This window comes from Passer montanus, unplaced genomic scaffold, assembly GCF_014805655.1.
Source record: "Passer montanus isolate IOZ18808 unplaced genomic scaffold, ASM1480565v1 scaffold7, whole genome shotgun sequence".
Classification (NCBI taxonomy): Eukaryota; Metazoa; Chordata; class Aves; order Passeriformes; family Passeridae; genus Passer; species Passer montanus.
In genome coordinates, this window is record NW_024372147.1 from 2,691,055 (window position 1) to 2,712,775 (window position 21,721).

The 21,721-nt window shown below is 38.8% G+C and overlaps 1 protein-coding gene across 10 annotated transcripts in view; it reads left to right on the forward strand.

Annotated features, from left to right (window-relative positions):
- GOLM1 (golgi membrane protein 1) overlaps nucleotides 1-21,721 on the forward strand; it is a 35,727-nt gene that overhangs the window by 2,345 nt on the left and 11,661 nt on the right. For 4 of the 10 annotated variants that reach the window (XM_039729569.1, XM_039729574.1, XM_039729577.1 and 1 more), the window contains 4 exons: nucleotides 3,896-4,069; nucleotides 6,921-7,100; nucleotides 16,304-16,358; nucleotides 17,348-17,450. In XM_039729569.1, the coding sequence (XP_039585503.1) occupies nucleotides 3,941-4,069; nucleotides 6,921-7,100; nucleotides 16,304-16,358; nucleotides 17,348-17,450 (467 nt within the window). In that variant the 5' untranslated portion in view covers nucleotides 3,896-3,940. Of the gene's footprint in view, nucleotides 1-388; nucleotides 564-1,745; nucleotides 1,873-2,043; nucleotides 2,127-2,972; nucleotides 3,079-3,725; nucleotides 3,749-3,895; nucleotides 4,070-6,920; nucleotides 7,101-16,303; nucleotides 16,359-17,347; nucleotides 17,451-21,721 lie in introns of those variants that run through there. The other 6 variants (XM_039729578.1, XM_039729571.1, XM_039729573.1 and 3 more) reach the window with 5 other exon arrangements.

A 21,721-nucleotide genomic window follows, 5' to 3' on the forward strand; every position in this document is an offset into this window, starting at 1 on the left:
CTGAAGTTCTAGTACCTTTTAGTGTGATTCAGTTATACCTAACTAACTTGTCAATGGAAGAAGTTTTGATTAACTTGCTTGGTTAATACAGTATGCTTTAATTCAAGCAGTCAGACATAGGAATTTCATGATAATATCTGAAAAAAACCCCAGTGACTTCTTCCAGAAGCTCACTGGGAGGTTGGAAAAGAATCTGCAATAGGTGGGGAAAGCACCAGTGTCTGAGGGGCTCCCTTGATGGAGGAGTTTTCCCCATTCTGGTCCAGTCTGGTTGGGATGGGATTGTGTGACCTCTGTGCTGTGCCTTAGCCCTTAGATCCTTGTTGGGGGCTTTTTTTTTTTTTTTTTTTTTTTCTTTTTAGCTCTTGTCTCTGTTTTTTTTCTGCAGGAGTCTTAGTAAGGCTTTGTCCTTACTCAGTTTCAAGTACTCAGACCTCCGAGAAGCTGTGCCTTCACTTTTCAGTGGCTGCTTCAGCTGTGGTCTGTCTTTAGATGCTGCCCTGGCTTATACTGGCTTTGTACCACACAGTGGCTGCGTGGTGGAGGAGGTGGTTGGTAGGCAGGTATGCCTGCCTGCACTGTCTGCTGTGTGTGTATGTTGAATTGTTCACCTTTTCTGGTTGCTTCTGCTCGGCGGGTCTTACGGAAGTACACAGAGGTGAACCCTGTGAGCAGAGAGACTTGGCTTTCCTTCGGGGAGTCTGAAATGCACCATTTTGTTTTGTCTTTACCACTAGTGTATTGGTCTTGGGGCTTGGTTGGCAATGTTATTGCTTATCTGTAGTGAAAGATTGCTGGATATCAGATGTCCTACTTCATCTGAGTACAGTAAAAAAAAAATTGCTTACTGTGGGAAGTAGAAGTATGCTGTATGTAAATTCGCTTGAATATCTCAGAGTCTAAAACCTCTCCTCAATGAAGCACCACTGGGTTGGAAAAACAGAAGGATGAAATCTTCTGTTCAGAAGTCAGGAATTTTACAAATATGCTTGTTTTTACATCTGCCATGGACATTGTTGAATTTCATCTTCAGTAAAATTACTTTCTTACCCATAAAATTGGAAACTTATTTTAAATCCAACTCAAATAACAGTGCCAGACCAGATGTTTCCTGGAAAAACAGCATGTGCAAACAGATTTTCATGTAGATGTGCTTATTGAGCTGATTTGCTTATCTCTCCTCCAAAATATGTGAGCATTTATATCCGTGGCAGAAAGTTAAACAGTTTTTATTTTTAATGAGAGAGGGAATATCAATATTGCAACTGAGGTATAAAATTTTGCATTTGCAGTACATGAACAGAAGAGCCTTCTGTGTCTTTCATGTCTTTTTCTTTTGCTTTTCCTTCTGTTCAGTATAAAAATATATTCCTAATTAATATAAATGATTTAAGGGTAAACAACACTGCTCTTTTCTAGAAAGAGCAATGCACTGAAGTCAAACATGCTTTAGTGATATCAGCACTTACTTGCCTGTTTGTTTTTAACAGATGAAAACAGCAGAAAAGGTGCTGATGCTGCCAGATTTGTCTGCTATCTAGGTGTATTGGCATTCTTTAGCATGGTTTTGTACCAGGGCTTTAAGGTGCATGGTGAACTAATCATTCTTTCTTTGAACTATATAGTTGCTTTACCTCTGGAAATTTTTGAGCTGAACAGCTAGTCCCATATATTTATCTACTAGATAAATCACAGTGCAAGCTGTTACTGCTGATAATCTGAACTGTTTTCTCTATTTCTGACAGCTATGGGAAAAATACCAGTTATTTTATTCAAGTCACACTTAGAATGAATCACTCCATCTTGCAGTGCTGTTTGTAGTTTTTCCATGTGTCAAGTGTACCTACTATTACAGCAAAGAACAAGATACAGGTGACTTCATAATGGGTTCTGACAGACCTTTCTTGAAATACAGTATTGTGTTCTGGTATGCAAATGTAAATAGATTCTCTTGTTCTTTGCTGAGATGGCAGTGCTAACTTCATTGTGCCCTGTGTGCTCTCATTTTTGCTACTCTGAAGATCTGGTGTTCTTGGTTTTCAGGGATCATGTGTAAGACATGGTGGCTCTGTACTTCCCAGGTGCTTCTTTTAGGATGACACAGTAGGATAATAGTCTGTGCAAATGTATGTGTTTCTGCAATTCTCTCTACTCCAGCTCTCTGCTGGAAATTTGTGCATGTTTCTGTGTGTGTTTTAATTTACTGCATGTTGATTTTTTGCATTACAAGAAAAAAAAACAACATGGTTCCTTTCCTTGCCTTTGCTTCTTACTGTTGACCTTACTTTGTGTGTATGTGGCCCTGTGGGTGTCCACTGGAGCTGTGCTGCATGTGTCCCTTTGCACCTTAGCTGACATTTCCTTTAGGCAAGAAACTCAAGTCTCAGGTGTTAGACTTCTTTGGATTGTTTTGTGGTGTTTGTGTGTTTATGAAGAAGCAACATTTTCAGGAGTCTACATTTTACTCTTATATCCTCTGTATGTATCCTCAAATACAAATTACGAAACTTTTCAAATGAACACATGGATTTGAAACCTTTATGAATCTGGCAGTATTGTGCACTGTCTGCTGAGAAATGAGAAATAATCTATCTTGACTGCAGAGAGGGAATTTTGCAGAGAATACAAGTGAACACTGAGGTATAGGTGAGCTGTTGAAGGACTTACTTCACTAAAATTTGCATTTCCGGTATCTGCAAAGTGTTGGCATCACATATTTCCCTTGTTTATAGTGTATGTTCACATGTAAATCCTTTGAGAGTTGCAACCATCTATTAATTTTTAAAACATTGCCACTGTGTGTTGCAACAGTAGGGAAGAGGTTGCTTTGCTTAAAAACATGTACCTTGAAAGCTTGTACAATATATTACTAGTAAATGTACCATTTTCGATTTAACTAGTGTCACGTGATACACATATATTTGCTGTCTGCCTGATCTTCTGTGCTTATGTATGCTGTCTTCTGTCTGCAGGAGTGCAGAAAGAAAAAAAGTTAATCTCAGTTTACAAGGGAGCAAGGGAGCAGTCTTCTACAAACTGCAGCCAAGATTCCCTGGAGTTTGAGGTTCATAAAGCTAGGTGCCGTTAAACTTATTAAGACAGATTTCACCACACCATAATCAATGTGTGCATATTTCAAAGAGAATTGCAGCTACCCTATGGCCCTGCCTATCTTTTAAGATTGTCTGTTTCACAGAAATAACACAAAACTCAGTAACAACCAGTAGTATCCATGATACTGCTAATTCATTATTTATTTTCTGTAGGAGCAGAGAAAGCAGCTGAGGATCAAAATGGAGAACACTTAATGCAGTGTAGCATGGAAATCAGTGGAGTGTCTGCTCATATTTATATTAATTATTATTTTTAGACTCTTCTTTAAATAATTTGATTCAGTCTTACTTACATATTTATTTACCAGCTTGGGAAGAAGAAGTTAGAATAATAGTGTCAGATGGAGTAAGTTGAAACTGTCCAATTTTAGAAAGCAAAGTGCAAATTACTCCTCAAACAGCAAGACGAAATTAATTTTCTGAGTAAATTAGGTAAAAAGCTATCTGTTCTCTAGCTCAGTGTTGTCTGTGTAGATTTTTGGGTAGATGAATGATAAAAGAATGACTGGTTCTGTTTATTGCAGATTTTCATTATATTGTTAGGAGTATTCAAGACATCCCCCTCAAGAGCACGTGAAGCTTTATGTACAATCTGATAGTGTGCGATGACCTTTCTTTCAGATGGAAATATCTAGATAGGTCAACACTAATACATTTACCTTCCTTGCTGGGTGTAAACCTGTCAGCTGCCAGCTGTTGCATTGCTACAAAGAAAGTTTTATTCTATGTATAAAATAGCTGTAGTTGGGGATGCAGTCTAATGTGCTCTTTTTAATTTGCAGGTTTCCATACTTGCTGTGATTCTTCGGATTTGTTCTTTTCTTGAAATGGTAGGACTAGGAAACAGCTGTCGCGGGATGAAGTCTCCACCACTCCTCATGGCTGCGCTCGTGTCGTGCCTAATTGTTTTGGGTTTCAATTACTGGGCTGCAAGTTCTCGCAGCGTGGATCTGCAGGTAATGTTCCTTTTGCTCTGCATGTCACTTTGTACTTCTGAAAGTAGTAAACATAGTTCACAAGAAGGATGAATCTTATTCATGTGGCAAGTCAGGAACTTCAGCTTTTTAGGAACTTCCACAAATTTTACAGTTGTTGCTTATCAGTAGTGGGGGAATGGGACGGATGCCTATTTGTACATGAGAGGAACCCAAAACTTGAACACACCTGCATGTGTGGTAGTTGTTACTTCTACTCTCACAAAACATTCAGTTGTCTTGTGCTGTTTCACAATAAAGATGTGACAAATGCCATCCTCCTTTGTCCCCTCCCAAGCACCCCCAACTTCCTTGCCATTGTGGTAGTATGCAAAGCAGGAAAGGCCTTGGCTTTTGCAAGCCCTGCTCAGCAATAACAAAAACATCTTTATATTCTCAACCCTGTGTTCATCACAGATCCAGAACAGAGCCCCATACCAGTCACTGTGAAGAAAATTAACTCTATCCCAGTCAAAACTTGGATGCTGATATTCTTGGATTTGTCTTTGTACATGACCTATAACGTTGGATGCATACTGTACCTTTTCCCAGAAGGTAATCTGGGTTGTTCAAGAACAAAATCTGAATTTCTGTTTCTAAGTGGTCTTTCTGAAGAAGGACATACAAGTCGCATGTAATAATTACCTTGTCTGATGATAACTATATTTTTCTGATGATAACTATATTTTTTGTGGCTGTTGAGCTTGGGTTTTAATCCTTTCTGGACAATTTGTTCTGATGTCAGATATGTGAGTCAAGTTTCTGGTTTGTGACAATCTCTGCAGGACAGTTAATGTTTTTCATTTTTTTCTTTTTTGTTTTGTTATTGTTTTAAAAAAGCTGACCTAAAAACTAACAGCATGTTGATTAAATGTGGCTCATGAGAGCTCCTTCCCAGTTTATCTAGTGAATTTGCCTGCTCTTTGTAATTGAGCCAAATTTTAGTACTGAGTGGACAGCTGAATGAGTTGAATTCCTGTTTCACTTCAGAACAGGCACTATTCAAACAGGGAATTGTGTCTGGCCATGCATTATGTCTTATGACTTCCGAGACTTTGGTCATCCCTTGCATTCCCTTCAGTCAGTGGCCTCAGGATGGTGGCTACCAGTGGGTAGTAACTGTGTCAGTAGCACTGAAGTGTTGCTGCACAGCCATAAAGCAGCTGATAGTGAGAAAAATATGACACCATCCTGGTTTATCTTGATCTCAATAACTTAGAGACACAAGGTCCTCTGATATTACTCATGTACTGTACCATCTTACGCATTTCTCCTAAAGTTAGGCTGAAAATTACTTCACTTTGGCGTGGTCTCACACTCTGAATGGAATAAAAGCATAGCTGAACATGGATGGAGCTTCTAAAGCACTCTGTACACCTATTTGTTTGTTGGCGAGACTTTGCAGCTGTTATGACCGAAATAGAAGGAGTGTTTTTCCTTGCTATTCCAGCTAAACTGCAAATAATTTTCCTTTTTTTTCCCTCTGGCTCCTCTCCCTTTTCTTTCTTTCTGTGACAAAGAGCCAGGGTAGGTGGGACATGACATGCTACATACTGTGGTGTAAGAAGATTTGGTACATTTTCTTGGAGTCTTGGAACATGCATAGTTTTACTATATCTAATTTTCAGTCTACCTGGAATCACCAGGTCTTTTTTCTTATGGGTAGGTTCTGTTGATATCCCTAGCCCCCTGCATGTTTTCATATTCCTCGTTGCTGCTGAAGAACAATTTTAATCCAAAATGTTTAGAAACAACATCCTGCAAAACTAAATTGGTACTTGAAAAAGAGAAGGGCAGGGGGAGGAGAAAAGCTTGTGAAAACATCAGACTTGATTCCTTAGCTTATGTCTCTGCCATCGTATGTACAGGATGTGATGGCGTTGAGCTTTCTTCTGACTGTAGCTGCTCTTTGAGCAGTCAAGAAGACTGATGATTTTCTGTTTATGAATGAATGAATTTCTCTCCTATATGTCTTTGTGTAATAGCCATGTGTGAATTGTTCATGTAAAAGTTGGGCAGTGCTGTCCTCCCTCTACTCTTTTGTAGCTCTTCCAGGAAAGCAGATTGACAGCTGAGTTTTCATACTGAGTTAGTTTGGGGTCAACACTGAGAAGTGTAGAGCTGTCAGAATTGTATGGGCTAATGATGTAGAAGGAAAACTTGCTCACCATATGACGATCGACAAGTCTCGTCTTTATTCCCGAATCACCAATTATTATACACCATCTTTTAATTAGATCATGCATAGTGCAAAATCCTACCTCACCATTGGCTAATTAGCTATCAGCTATTTACGTGCTGTTTTGGTATAACTATCACCACTTTCCCAGGCTGTCCTGCTCCACCACCTGTGTCTGTGCATTTCTTCATCCATGGGCCAAGGACACAGTTTAATTGGAATGGCAACTCCCCTCATTCTCTATCTCGGTCAAATTAATTTCACTGTGACTTTTAGCTCGGAGTGAGCTTGTTACAAAGCTCCCAACAGGCTAAATTAAAAAAGTTGTTTGACCTTGTACTTCAGAAGGACTGTAGTCTCTAATCTTTTTTATGTTCATGTTTTGGGGTTTTTTTTTAAGCTCAAGTACTGAGCTTTTAATTTTTCTCATCTTTAACAGAAATTTTACAGTCTTTACACAGTATGCACTCCTGTTAATTTACATAAAATTAGGGAGGTGTATGTCTATGTGTATGACTAGTATCCCAGGCTGACACAGGACTTTCATGATATCTGCATTGTTAGTGCTGTAAAATTTGCTATTCCTTGAATATATTGGACAAGATTCTGGCAAGGGGGAACATTTCTGCTTTCTTTGGCTAATCTCTTCCTCAGGGTCGAGTCATGGATCTGGAAGGCAAAGTCCGCAGGGCGGCAGCGGAGAGGGGTGCTGTGGAACAAAAAAAGAATGAATTCCAAGGGGAGCTAGAGAAGCAGCGACAGCAGATTGACAAAATCCAGTCCTTGCACAGCCTTCAGATGGAAAATGCCAACAGAGTACATCAGGAAGAGAAGGTAGGGCTTTTCCTAGCTACAGTTTTCTGTGAGACTGTTGTCTACCAACACACACTCTGCTATGGGAAGTGGTGCTCATGTGTTGCAACTTACAGTCAATGTTGGTGTGGCAAAATATTTTATATTGTATGACATTGAGAAAATGGACCTTGAATGGACATTTTAGCATTTGTTGTATTATTTTGAAATACTAGAAGCTGCAAGTAACAGCAGTTCTGAATAAAACTCATCCTCTCTATAAATCGTTACCGTACTTGGATTGTCCCTTCAATTTCTTTCCTTTATACTAATGTTTTAAAAATTAAGAAAAAGAGAAAGATGCACCAAGAGATATATTCCCAGATATATTTGTAAGCATAAATAGCTGACGTTTATTTCTAATTGCATTACAAATTTTGTGGCATCTTGGCTTTCTGCCTCCAAAACTCAGTGGTATTGGGAAGATATGAGAAGGTGAGCTTTTCTCAGCAGTGCTCCTGGCAGTTCAACTTTGCTAGTAGGCTGGTATTCCTTTGTGAAGAATGTGAACAAACTTACTTAAATAGCAGTATGTGTGATTCCTGCTGTGTAGTATTTTGCAAATTGGTTTGCTGTGTATTTTCCTTCTGTTGCTGATACCACCTTGATTGCAGCTGTTAGTCAGTAATATCACTTTTCTCCCTATTAGTCGAAGTATTTAGCTGAGAGTATTCAATTGCTTCTCCCATAGAGTCTCTTGACTGAATTTATAGCTCAGCTTTCCAGGACTGTTATGTTCTGCAGGCTGAACAGTCACATCTTGTGATGGTAATAGGTACTCTTCAGGTAGCAGGTTCACTGTGAGGGAATGGTTTGCTCCTCAAAATATGTTGCCTGAGAAAAATATCACCCGATTAATCTTTGAAGAACTTAGAGGAATAAAAATTGAGTAAAAATGGAAGGTAGAATGTGCACATCAATGTCATATATCATTAGTTTATTCTGAAATAATCCTTACCCCAAGTCTTCAAGGAAATAATAAACCAATTATTTTTACTTCTTTTGAGACAAACATGTGTCCTTGATAATTTCTCTCTTCTCTTTGTGTTCAGTCTTTGCATATACTTTAAAAAAAATGAGGTATAATTTGTCTATTTTTTCAATGTGTGCATTTTTTGAAAAGATATCTCAGAATATTCAGACTAGATTCAAGTGAGTAATCAAATCTTGTCACTTCTGCCTCCTTATTGGGTATAGCTACTGAATGCTGTGGCATTTTCTTGCCTTCTGCTTCAGTCCTACAGGGAGTGAAAACACACGGATGAATGGAAAAAATGAAATTAAAGGGTAAGAAAGGGCAAATATAATGGAGTATTATCCTTCCTTTCCATAAGTAGATATTGCCAGAGCTACTAAAAGACACTGAAAGAGCTGGCCAGAGAGCTTTCAGCATAGGCTAGCAAGAGGGGCAGATGTTGAGAGATGGTGACTGGACCTTATCCTGGAGTTTTAAGGGGTTTAGTGAATTAAATGTTACTTCTGCCAAGCATGATGTAACATCTTTTTGCTTCATATTTCTGGCATTAGATGAGTGGTAGGTAGCAGCACACAATCCACTTTCCTTGTGGTGTTTTTGAGCCTAGAGGACATATAGGAACTGTTCATAAAATGTGGCATCCAGGCCAGGAGAAGTAGTGATAGGTATTTTACAGAACTAGAACTGCTGTTGTACATGGGGTATAATGTGGTATCTGGGGAACAGTCAATGTGGCTTCTGGAAAAGAAAGTCTTTCTTCTGAAGCATCTTGAAGTTTTCTCCTGAAAGAGTTGGTGATGAAGGTGGGGAAGACAAGTGAACACATTCGCACCTGGAGTTGAAGTGGCTTGTAGAGATATTATGCAGCCATGTGGTCAGACAGTGGTATTGCAACGGTGAATGACGAGGCAAAAGTTACAAAACAGTTTAGAAATACACTGGGTTAATTGTTGTACTGTGTGTGGGGGGTCACCAGTGGAGTTTTGAAGTGCTGTGAAAGGTGCAGAGAGGAGAGCAAAGGTCACCAAAGCTGTGCAGTAATTTCTCTGCAGGAATCCAGGGTGTGGTTTACAGGTTGGACAAGGGTCAGCAGAGGAGAACCATCACAGTCATCTTCAGGATTCCAAATGGTAAACAAAATGTTAATGGCTGGGAGAGGGAAGGCAGGGTTGTTTTGTATTCACTGATATGCTTCAAATGCCATCATCAAGTTGTAGTTCAGACTGAGCAGAAGGTAGTGTTCTTCATGTAATAGGTGGTGAAGCTGCAAGTGCATGGCATCCATAATACCCAGTTACAGTGGGTCTGTGTAGGTTAATGAGCAACTGGATGACCTTGGACAAACACCTAACCCACTTCCAAGGTGTTTGTTCTGTCTCCAAATGTTCCTCAGACAGAAGAAGCTGCTGCTTGGAAAATACTGTGTTTTATGGCTGGCTGCCTTGGAATTCATTTGGCATTTCAGTGTTAGAGGTGGTATGCTGGGAAAGGTGGATTTTGGGGCTGATGTAGTTTAAATTCCTGCCTCCTAAGTGCTTTTCCCTCTATCACCCTAAAATACAGTTGTTCAGTAATGGAATAGTCTGTAAAGCTTGCTTTGAAACCCCAGGAAATGATACCCTAGGGAAATGGTGCATTGGACTAATTTCCTGACTTCTGTTCTGTGACTGGAGAAGAGCGTGTGCCTCACACAGGAGCCTGAAGTGGTAGGGTGACCAGGTATATGCCCATGGACCGTTTTGCATCAAATTCAAAATTTGCTTTTCTTGTGACACACAAACAAATATTCTGCAGAGACGCTGTTTGTTTTCCAGCAAGAGTAGGGAGAGCTGTTTTGCTGGAAAGCTGTGCATTTGTCAGAAGAAGACATCAGCCAAGTTGGTGTGTATTCATCCACTGTAATTCAGGAATGCCTCTGATGCAGTGGCAGGGAAGAGAGGGAAAGTGTAATTCTCCTCACTAATGACCTTTATTGGAAGAAGCTGTCTAGGACCAGAGATTATTGTACAAAGGGAAATAGAATATAAGAAAAGACAATTTCTGAGCTTTTTTGTTCATGTATATCTCTATCCATGTGTAAATGTGTTTTGTATGTTCATATCTTGTGTATATAAGATATGATGGTATATACACGATGTAAATGTATATCCTTGTTTTTTGGCTCCATGGATTGCAGTGGAATCTGAGATTCTTGGTAGGCAAGTAATGAATTCACCCTTTCTGATTGTGGGAAGCTTGCTCCTTGAACTGAACTTTTACTCTGTGAGGATTAGTGGCTAGTGTTTACCTAGTCAGGAAGAACGAATGCAAATCCAAATCCTGAGATACTCAATCCTTTTACAAGAATTTTACAAACTATAACTAACTACAGATCTTCAAGTCATAAATAAGATTTTGCTTAGCTCTTGCTGTTCTTAAAGAAAAATTAAAGTGCTTTCAGCAGTTCTGTAGGAATGATTGGTCCCTCTCAAACCTCCCACTTTTTGAGGAAGAAATTATGGCTCTTTTGGCTGTAGAAGAAACTCACATATGAGGCATACTTACACAATCTGGACTTCTAACCAAGAGCAAGTCACAAGTAACATTTGAGACCCATCATAATTGCAGTTCGTCTCTGCTCACTGTGTCTTATTACTCTGCTGATAAAATACAGAATAATTACAGTATTGTTATACTTTCATACCAAACCAAAACACCAGTAAGGTGTTTTGCCCAGTTAAAGTAATTGTCACTAGCAGCGTAATCACTTTGAGTTAAATCTGTCTTCTTTTGTAGTAGAGCTGTATCTGTGCTACTTGAAGGATGAGAAGATCAGTAGTCTGAGCCTATCATACTGTGTGGGTTCATTCACTGGGACAATGTAGTTCTGGAAAATTACTGTTGTAATTATTTTCTTAGGTCTGAAAGTGTATAAAACACTGTCACCAGTCTATTTTTAAAAGACCTGCTTGAATTTTTAAGGATTAGTATAGATTTAGGAAATAGGTTCTGGAAGTCCATACAGAAGTAGAATGATGAGATCAAGTAGTCTTACATGAACACTTGATAACAACAGTTCAGGTGTGAAAAAAGGCTGTTTCTAATCTGTGTGGTTGTTATTCAGGACTTGTAGCTTCTGGGATGTACAGAGCCACAGACATCTCTTTGAAGAGCATAACAGGACAACAATATGTTTAATATCTCTGGAATGATTTTGCAGTTGGTAGTTTTCTTTGGATTTACATAAATCTTCTCCAGCCCAAATCTTGTTTTATTGAGAAGTGCCAAGATTTGTATGTTCTGTGTGAAGCATGTAATTGTCCTGTTGCTCAGTATCTTTTAACACTGGCCACAGCTGCTCTCTGGTGCCCTCCCTCTGGGAAAATTTCAATTCCCAGCACAGTCTTCTGACACAAAGTACCTATTGGTATGCAGCGAATCTACTCCACTCAGAAGGAAATACAGTAGTCTGTAGGAGAGAGTAGAGAGGTACCTTTTCACTGAGGACTATATATGTATTGGTTTTTTAATTTTTTTTTTCCAACCCAAACAGTGTTGTGTCTTCTAGTTTTGGAAAAGCTTTGAGGTAAGCACTGCCTCATGTCCCATATTTGCCGTAGCACAATATTACTAAATTATCAAGGGAAATCAGTATGCCTCTTCATAACTGGTACATCAGATCACCTCTGTTCAACATATATCTTCACATAGTGGGAAGAAAAAATAAGGAAGTTTTATATTAATATTCTCATGTCATATGATTTTGGTTTGCTTACATTACCTACTGTTTGGGTTATGGTTAAACACAAAATGAGGGAAAGTGATTAAAGTGAAGTGAAGTCCTGTAGCTTCACGGGGCTTTTTTTCTCCAATCTACTTGGTGTTGCCCAGTACCTGTAATAGTAATTTTGTATTCATGTGTGTCAAATACCACCCTCTTGTGCTTAAATGTTAAGAAACTAACTTGGCAATTTCCATGGTTTTGAAGAAAGAACTGCATCATGTCATGGTGTGCATGTCCTTGTGTTCTCTGTGACAAAACAGAACCTAGATTGCTTTTAGCACAGGCTGTGAAACAAGGTTGAGTCTCAGATTTTTGGCAGAACCACTCTGTAGAAACAGAGGTGGTTTTTTTGGATTTAGGTTTTGTTAGGTGTGTGGGTTGTTAATTTGTTTGGTTGTGTGGTTTTTGTTTGGGGTTCTTTTGTTGGTTGGGTGGGGGTTTTTATGTTTATTGAGGAAAAGTGCAATTTCTGAATGGAATTCTGTTTATTGGGAAATAGGTTTCAATTAATAATACCTCCTCAATTTTGAGCTTGAAATTTGTTGTAAGGCTTACTTAATTGATGTGCCTCCACTGAAGTATATGTGAGTGTGCAACACAATGACCAATCTGAAAGAGAAATATTTCCCTGAAAACCATATTTATGAATGTTTTCCCCACACACTAATAGGTAGTTTAGCTCTTTGTCTCTTGGCCTGGAAGCAAGAAGTCTTTTTGTGGCTGGTTCTCATGTTTTAACACCAGCTGGCAACTAAGTATCATGCAGACTCTTCCTCACTCTCCACATCTCTCTCTAGATTTTTGAAGAAAACTGTGTTGAGGTAAGAACAGTTTGATAACTGAGAGGAATGAAACCCAACAGAAACAAGACATACACAGTCTCATTGCTCAGCACCTGCTGTGTGGTGCCCAACTTGTTCCCCAGCAGCTATCAATGCCTCCTCCCCCACTTTATGTCCAATGGGCTATGGTAAGGTATGTCCCTTTGGCCAGTTTGAGACGCCTGACAGAGCTTCCTTCTGGTTTCTTGTGCACCTGCTGGCTGGCAGGGCATGGGAAATGGGCAAATCCTTGCCTTAGTGTAAGCGCTACTGAGCAGTAACTAAAACATCAGTGTGTTGCCAGCATTATTCTCATGCTAATGCCAGAGTAGTGTGGGGAGTCGTGGGAAGATGCAAGACAGAGCTACTCTTTCTCTTTGTTGGAAGGACTTAAATCAGTTTGAGTTAATCATGAAATAAGTGCCCCGCTTTTCCCTGATTAATTAAAGTGTCTGTTTCTGCATGTATAAATCTTACCTTCCCATCTTGCTTTATTCACAGTTGGTTTTGTTCTTACTAGTTGAGTTACTTGTCCCGTGGCTTATCTTTGTCTCCTTTGCGCTATATTTGTGTATGCAAAGCCCCTTTTCACTTAAGTTTTAGTGTTTATGCTTATCAAACTATTTGCTTTCTTTTTTCTGTTGCAATTATGCTTTTACATACATACTCATTATGCTTTTACATCCACCACATACAGTCAGTGTTAGAAAGGGCATATGTCAGTTCAGTGTGCTTGGGTTAGCTTGCTCTTGATAGCAGCAAATGCTGGAGGAATTACTATAGTAATTCCTCCAGGGAATATGTGTACGGAGAATACTGTTTGGCATTATTCAGATGAAATGCATTGACATAGTCCAAGTACGTAATTCCTCCAGGGAATATGTGTACAGAGAATACTGTTTGGCATTATTCAGATGAAATGCATTGACATAGTCCAAGTATATGCTCAAAACAAATACTTCAAATAATTTATCGCAAAACTTCCTCATGCATATTTCTGCATCACACTTCATTATTTTTAAACAGTAACTTTAGCTTTGTGTTTCTTAAGTGGAATAATCCTTATGTAGACATGTTCTGTGGTAAATAACAAACAAGTCCTCAGCTGCTTTGTTAAAAAAAATTGCTGTACAGCTGGAGAATTTGTTTCCCACACTACTGGTGGAAGCATGACTCAGACTTTTGAGATTTGATGTCTGAAGTGCTGCTGTCCACAGCATTGTCTCCAATCAAAATACTTAGTTTTTTCCTCTTTGGTGTAGTCATAAGGATTTCTGTGCAAACACGTTTATAAATAGAATAAACTGGTTCTATGTTACAGATTTACTGTATCACAGAATCTCAGATTCTGGTATGGTGATAGGGCGATTTTCCAAAGGCTGGATTTTTTGCTCATGGGATTATAGCTATTGTTTTGTGGGCTAAATGAAGTTTAAAATGTGAGTTTCTAGAACTGAGTACTGGCATGTGTCTGCTGAGTACTTCCCAGCAGTTTTCATTCTTGACTAGCATAAAACCCCAAAAGTAAGTAATGTTTGCTTAATTTACAGCCACAAGATGAAAATGAGTTAACACTTGAATTATAGGAGGAAGAATGGAAGGCTGATGTTATTGACTTGTCTGATTGGAAGGTGGCAGTTGCAATACTGTGCTGTAAATTATTAAACAGTATTTCCTGGTCAAGTTTGCAACTAACTAGGATTTAACAGGGTTTTGCCTGGACTGTTGCCCACACGTTCAAGGAGATAGGTGTGGCATTGCCAAAAGGAAGTTTTATATGCAATCCATAAAGACCAAGGCAGACTTATTTCTTTTCCCTGTTGTGGTTCAAAGAGACTTTTTTAATGTGGAAAGTAATTTTTCTTACTTCAGCTATTCACAGTTATTATTGTCCTAATATTCAAAATATGTAACACTTGTATGTTTTACTGTCACATAAGTGATCCTGGCATTTAGGAGTTTGGTTTTACAGACCCACCTCCCCATTTGCTCCCACCCTTCCCCCCCTTCCCCCCAGATAAATAAAACCAAAACCAACAAAGCCCCACAAAAAATGGTAAGAACATAAAATTATAAATTGCTCTATCATACTGATTTTTCTAGTCCTCTGACAGTTTCTGCTAATGGCCAATGTTGTATTGTCCTGAAGGTGGTAATCCTGGAACAACCTGACTACACTGTCCACACTTGGAATTTTCAGTGAAACATAAATTTCCTTTTCCCAATAAATCAGTGAAAACAAATGAATTTCTTATTTACCTATCCTATGAGAAAGGAGAGGGAGAGATATTAAACGAGCCTACATATAAGTTGTTACTGGTTTTTGAGTTTCTTTTTGCCTGAGCATGACATTTTTTTCCTTGAGGTTTCATGGTGGTGTTCACAAAACAGTTGTTCATATAGAATGGTGTAGAAATGTAGCTGAATGACCACCTCTGTGAAGTGTGACTATAAAGGGTCATTCAAAGACAAATCTACTGCTCTGCTGGGTGCTGTTCCACTCAGATTTATTGAACGCTGCACTCATGTAATCAGCTGGCTCTTATTACTGTAGCCTTGGGAAGAAAGGCACCAATAATGCTGTCAGTGTTTCAAGGTGACTTGGGCAGACAGAGTGGATGCTGTTCCTTCTTTTTCTTTATGTGGACATAAACGCACACATCAGTACTAGAGCAGAAACTTTGGGAAACAGGGGAGTTGATTTTCTGGGACCATTGAAGAACCCTGAAGTTTTCCAGGACAAAGATAATAGGGGAACTGACAATGAAGCCTGAGAAATACCTTAGTAGACTGGACTGGATTGTTTCTGAAGAGTCAATGGATCTCTTTTTTGTATTCTTAAGAACTCTTCTGCATCAGACTTGATAAATGTTGAATATGAATCTGAGTTATCCTGACATTTGGCTCACAGGAATAATTTTACTTAGCTGTGACACTTAGCTGTTTTCAGGTGTTTTGGGGAATGTGTGTATATGAAATGGTAGATGGAGATTGATGAAAGAATAGACAAAACGCATTCCTATGTTGACTACCTCTTCAGAATGAGAGGGAAAACGAAGCAAAGGAGTGGAGGAAGGCCACTCCAACATGAAAGCAATTGAGAAGATAGGTAGAAAAGTGACACAATGCAACGGTTTCACATTGCTTTCATGGAGCTGCTTTATGCTGAATGATTAATGTTTTCATAGATCATCTTTGTATGCCTGCATGCGGATGTATTGATTCCTGAGTGAGAGGGTAACTGATAGTGAGCTGTGATGTTGTATTCTTCCATCAAGAAATAAATGCAGTAAGTCTGACTGTGACTCCAGTTATGAGATGAAATTAGAATAAAGTGACAAGTAATTTTATTATCTATAAATTCCTTTAAATTCTTCCTCTTTTACTTTGTGCAGTCATATATTCCCCCACTCTCCTATGCTGGAACATCTGGGTAAAAATGAATGTTTGTTGTTTGCAGTAGGAGATCTCTAAAGCAGCTAAAAGGTTTTGTTCAACTGTGACACTGTCACGAGTGTGACACACAATAAGTAGCTCTTGTTACAAGTGCTTTGATAGGTGTTGTTTATAGTGGTAATACAGGCCCTTTGCAATTAAAACACTGTTTTTTTTCTGCTTCTTTCAGGCAATGCTGATGAATAACATCACAGTAAATGATCGATTGATTCAGAGTCTACGAGGTATGTTGTGGTACCCCTGTGACTCTCTCCCATAGTGTTTTTGAGGCCCTCTGTTTTTAAGACTTGCATTTTTCTGTGGTCTTTTGAGAATGCTGCCTTTCTTCAAGTCATGGGCGTGGTACAGGAGCTGCCATGACTTAGATACTTCATACTGCATAGCTCCAGTTAAGTGTCAGTCTAGTCTGTCTCAACAGTAGAAGGATTTATCCAGGTAGTGCTTGATGTAGTACTCCTGGCTCTTATGATATAATATAATAGAACTAAATTAATACATTTTTTCTTCATTTTACCTGGCAACATGTTCTTGCATTCTTCCCTGAGGTGTGGGATCATGCATTTTAGCACCAGAGGAATTCACAAATCTTGTAATAAATAAAAAAAAGTCAGTCTAATTAAATTCTATTCATGGTAGTGCTTCAGAATTGTTGTTAGCAATGTATTCTGGAGGTACTTGGGAATGAATCCTATAAAGTAGTATGTCGTGGTATTGTCTTCTGATGCCATCTCACAGAAGTTTCTGTCAGGAAGAAAGCTCTAAATCATAGATGCCTCTTTTGCTAAGGAACATGAGTATAAATTGCATATTATTCAGGGAAGCATTGCAAGCTTGTCTATATATGACTGATAAATGTGAATGCTCTTTCATATTGTGTTCTGATTATGATTTCACAGATGTAAAGATTTTCTAGACTGCAACCTAGCAGGGTTTGCAAATGAGTTCTGTGTATTCCTTAAGAGGAAAAGTAGGTAAAAATATGTATTTTACTGTTTTGCCAGTATATTATGCTGAAAGATTATTCTTACCAGATCCCGTGCACCCTTGTTGAATAAATTCAACAGTTATCGATGCATTTGTGTATGAAATGCAGTTTGCATGACAAATGAATTAATTTAACATTGTTATTACAGATTTGTTTTTTGATATTTCTGGTTTGGAGTCTGTACTTATATGTGTATTTTAATGTGTATTTTAATCCTGATTTGACCAGAACACTTGAAAGCGTTACAGACGGAATATGGAAAGCTACAGCAGGATGTTTACTGGTTTCAGAAGAACCAGACTAACCTTCAGAAGAAGTTCTCATATGACCTGTAAGTATGTTCTTTAGGAAAGATGACTTCCCAAATTATAGGTGACTTGATTATAACCCAGAGTACTCTTGTGTTTGCCATAGCTCTGTCAGTAAATGCACATTTTTAAAGAGACTCATCTGAAATTGCTCACAGTTGATCTTGGAGAAGAGCATTAACTTTCCAGTGTTAGTCATCTCTGTGCCCAGATACTTCTTGATGTTCCTTCTATTGCAAGAGGATAAAGGTAGTAATATTATCACTTAAGAATTGTGTGGGAAAATTGAAACATGAAGAGGTTAAATTGTGAAGAAGTTTGAATTAAGATAGGGGAATACCTTATGAGAAGCTATACCTTATTGAGCTGACAAAGGACTTGGGAATTTCTGGTACCATCAGACTCATGTGTTTTGCTTTAATGACATACCTAGTCATGGCTTTTTCTTGAGATTTCCCACTGAATTTTAAAGCATGGATAACTGAACGAAAATACTTATCAATATCCTTACACTAAACACAATTCTAGGAATTTCTCCTCTGTTCTTTCTGCTCAGTAATATTCTTGTTTCTTTTACCTGCTTTCACAATCTATAGTATCTTCCCCCTTGTGGATAGATATAAAAATGCAATAGAATTTGCTGTTTGCATGTTCTCATAATGATATTCCTGCAAGAATGTAATTGTTGTAGTGATAGGTCTTTTTACAGCAGCCATTGTTTTACCAGGTTTTGTAGGAATTATAACTGAAAGTGGAACACAACACTCAAAGAACTTGAATTCTGCAGGCTACACTTGAAGGAAATATTTTCTTATTTTTATTTTTTCCTCCACCTTAGAATTAAAGATTAATGTTAGTGCTTCTATGGTACTTACTGATTACCAGTTGGTTGTCACCTTTTTTTTTTGATTATTACTTCTGTAATAAAGATTACCTAAATGGATTATATTACTGGAGAATTTAAGACTTCTAACAGAAATGTAGAAGGAAGTTGGAATCTTTATTTGTACCTGCCTTTCAATAAGTTGGGTTGCTTATATGTGTGTTAAGGGGCGCCTTCCCCCTCTGTTCGTTGTGTACCATGGTTGTTAAGCAGTGTCTGTTGGCTGTTTAGTTAAATGACATACCTGAGACCCATGGACCTCTGTTGTTAGTTCTGTGCTAGTCAGTGAATCTGTTTTCCAGTGTATTCTTCTAAGTCTGAGATCAGCAAGAACTAATAGATCTGTATATAGCATAAATATATCTATCTGCTGGACAGTCATGCTCCACATGAGAGGTATACCTGTTAAGCACTGGATTGATATACACGTGCAGGGAAGTGATACATGGCAAATGTAGTTCATCTGGCTTAGGAAAACTTGGAGGTTTATCACACATATCTGGTGAATATTTACAAGCCTGGCTGTGTTGAGGAAATCACTGACAGAGCACTCCTGCTTATGAGTCCCTCTTTGTTTAACAGAGGAAGGTTGTATTCAGACAGCATAGCTCCAAGGTGTGGGCTGGCTCAAGGTGAAGAACTGAGCATGATACACTGGTAAAGATAGGCTTGCTTTTCTGAAGGTAAGTGCAGAGACAGGTGTGGTCAATCAGCCATGTGGTAGTTGAACGGCTAGCTGAGCTGCTTCTGGTTGATCTTGAGTCAGGTGCACCATTCCCTACAGAGCCTTCATGGGAGTCTGTAAAGGCAGTTATCTCAGAGAAGGAACAATGCTATCTTCACTAGCTTTGCTGCAAAATACTTAAATGTTCATATTATATTTCTAGACTTCTTTCCTAAGAGTGCAAGTGAGGAAAACATACTTTGGACTCAAATTTTCATAAAATAATTTATAGCTTCAGTACTATGCGGTATTCACACAGGTCTAGGAGGAACATGTATTTTTAAAACAGTGCTTGTTTACCTTTAGGGAGGATGTTGGAATGTTAATATTTCTCTGCTAAATGAATTTACACAACTAACTTTACATTGTGTTTAGGTAATTGCAGAAATGGATATTTAATGGTGCATGACTATATATGTTCCTCTCTGCTATATGCTCACTTAATACTGTCACTTTAAATGCTTACAAACTACCTTTTCCCAATGTGATTGTGAGCTTAGAAAAATACGAATTATTGGAAAGACTCCAAATGCTATTTTTAATCTGTCTTCCTTCCTCCCCTCCCAATTAGGAATAAACTGCTGCGTTGCCTCTCTGTTCATCTGCCTTTCCAGGAAGGGGCATTAGACCTGATTATGTGCTTCTTTGTTTTACCTGGATTTGCATGGATGAAGGTTTTGCACCTTAGGTAGCAAGTACACTGTGCCCAGTGCAAAAATAGAGAGATCATATTATTCATATAAAAATAATGAAAATGTTATAAAAAGATAACAGAAGTCAAATGTCTTTTTCAAACAGCACATTGGAAATCACTCTTTTTAAACATTCAGTTGCTGTTCTGTAGAAGACAGTGGTAAAAGCAGTTGTGCATATGAAATGCATAAGAACAAAATCTTTGAGCTTAGAAGAAAAAAGAAAATCATTGTTCCTTCTTGTGCCTGAGTCTTGAAGTTTCATCTTAGCAGTTTTTCGAATGAGCTTAGCATTTTCCATGCAGAAGTCAGCAGGAGCTATCTGGCCTTACTGGTGTTGTGTGCAAAAGGAGCACACATTCCTCAGCAGTCAACTTTACAACGTACCCTTGGTATACACTGTGCCCAGTGCTGTCTGGTCATGGTTAGAGCTTCTTCAGCAAAGGCTCACTGGCACACTGATCCTTCTGTCTTGCAGCAGCCAGAGTGAAACAGAAGCTTCTGGACTCATCTGTTGAAATTGTTATTGAATACCTTCCAAGATTCAAATGCATTTTTGTTCCTAAGAGCTTTGTTTATTACATAACTTCATCTTTAGAAATCTCACTGTGTGTAAAAAGTCTGATAATTAGTGTGATATTTGCAGACCTGACAAGTGCAAGAGTGTAAGTGCAGGAGTAATCTCTTTTGGTAGGGTTGAAAGGAAAAGATGGTAGATGCTCCTGGAGAATAAAGGTGCGCTGTTTCTCATGCTGGGCATAGGCAAATCCAGCAGCCCAGCAGGGAGAGGCTGCACGTGTGTTCTGTGCAAGCAGACCACATCTGTACATGGCCAGGTATGCAGAACACAGAACACATAAAACATGAGTGCACACAACACTGTCCTGAGAGTGAGTGTCTGCTAGCACAAAACGTGCTGTGGGATTGGTCTAGATGGGCTGTCCCTCCTTATGAGTTTTTAGTTCGGGCTCTTCTCCACCTTTGTGCCTCTGTGCTCCTTTAGGCTCTTGGGAGCCCCTTTGGATGGGCTGGTGGCTCCCTTGGTGGGCCTGGGAGCAGCTGAGGAGAGTATTATTTGGGCTGCTTTGTGTGTACACAGGGGAGCTCTGTGTCATTGAATTAACTATGTAGTGAAGGAGAAAACATGCCACAGACACTGAATTTAAGAATATTAGTTTAGCACATTTGAAATGTCACGGTGATGGGATGAGGTGGAGAAACTAAGGCTGTCCCTTACTCTAGAAGTTGTTGTAAGCATGAGTATCTCATTTAAAAGAAGGGAATTGTGTTACAGATAATAAGCTTAAAATGGTGAGGGTTTGTCACAGATGTTAAATGAACTTTATTTTCACCTGCATTTTGGGATCAAAGTGCAAGCTTTCTCAAATGCTCAGTCTCTGACTTCAGGTTGTCTGTGTACTACATCTTTTTCAAACTTGAAAACTGTTACACAATTAATATGTCCTTTTACTTCTTAGAAAATAGTGATGTGAGTATAACTCAAGCTTATGCTGTTTTACTGTCCTTGATGTTCACCAGCTTAAAGCACAGCTTATTTTGGTGACTCTTCCCTGTATTAGCACTGTCAAATCAGACTTTAGAATAATGTCTGGTCTACAAGAAAACATAATAAAGGTAATGCTGTTCTTCCTTTCTAGGTGTGAACTACAGAAAGGATTTTTTGCTTTTGAGAGGCAGGGTTGGAGAAGGAGAAGGGTGAAAGTGCAATGAAAATGAGTCACTTGCTCTCATAGAGTGCATGTAGCCTGGAAACTCCTTTGGATTACATAGTACTTTATTTTCAGCTTGAGAAACTGCAACATGCCTGTCTGAAACAGCTGCTGTTGTGCAGAGGGTATTGACACTCAGAATAACACTGGTCAGAGCCAGAATAAGGAGAAATTCACCACCCTTCTTAGTCTTAGTGATGGGGATGAGAAACTTGCACTATGTTGAACACGCTGTTGTACAAAGGTTGCTGGAAAAGATTTTGAA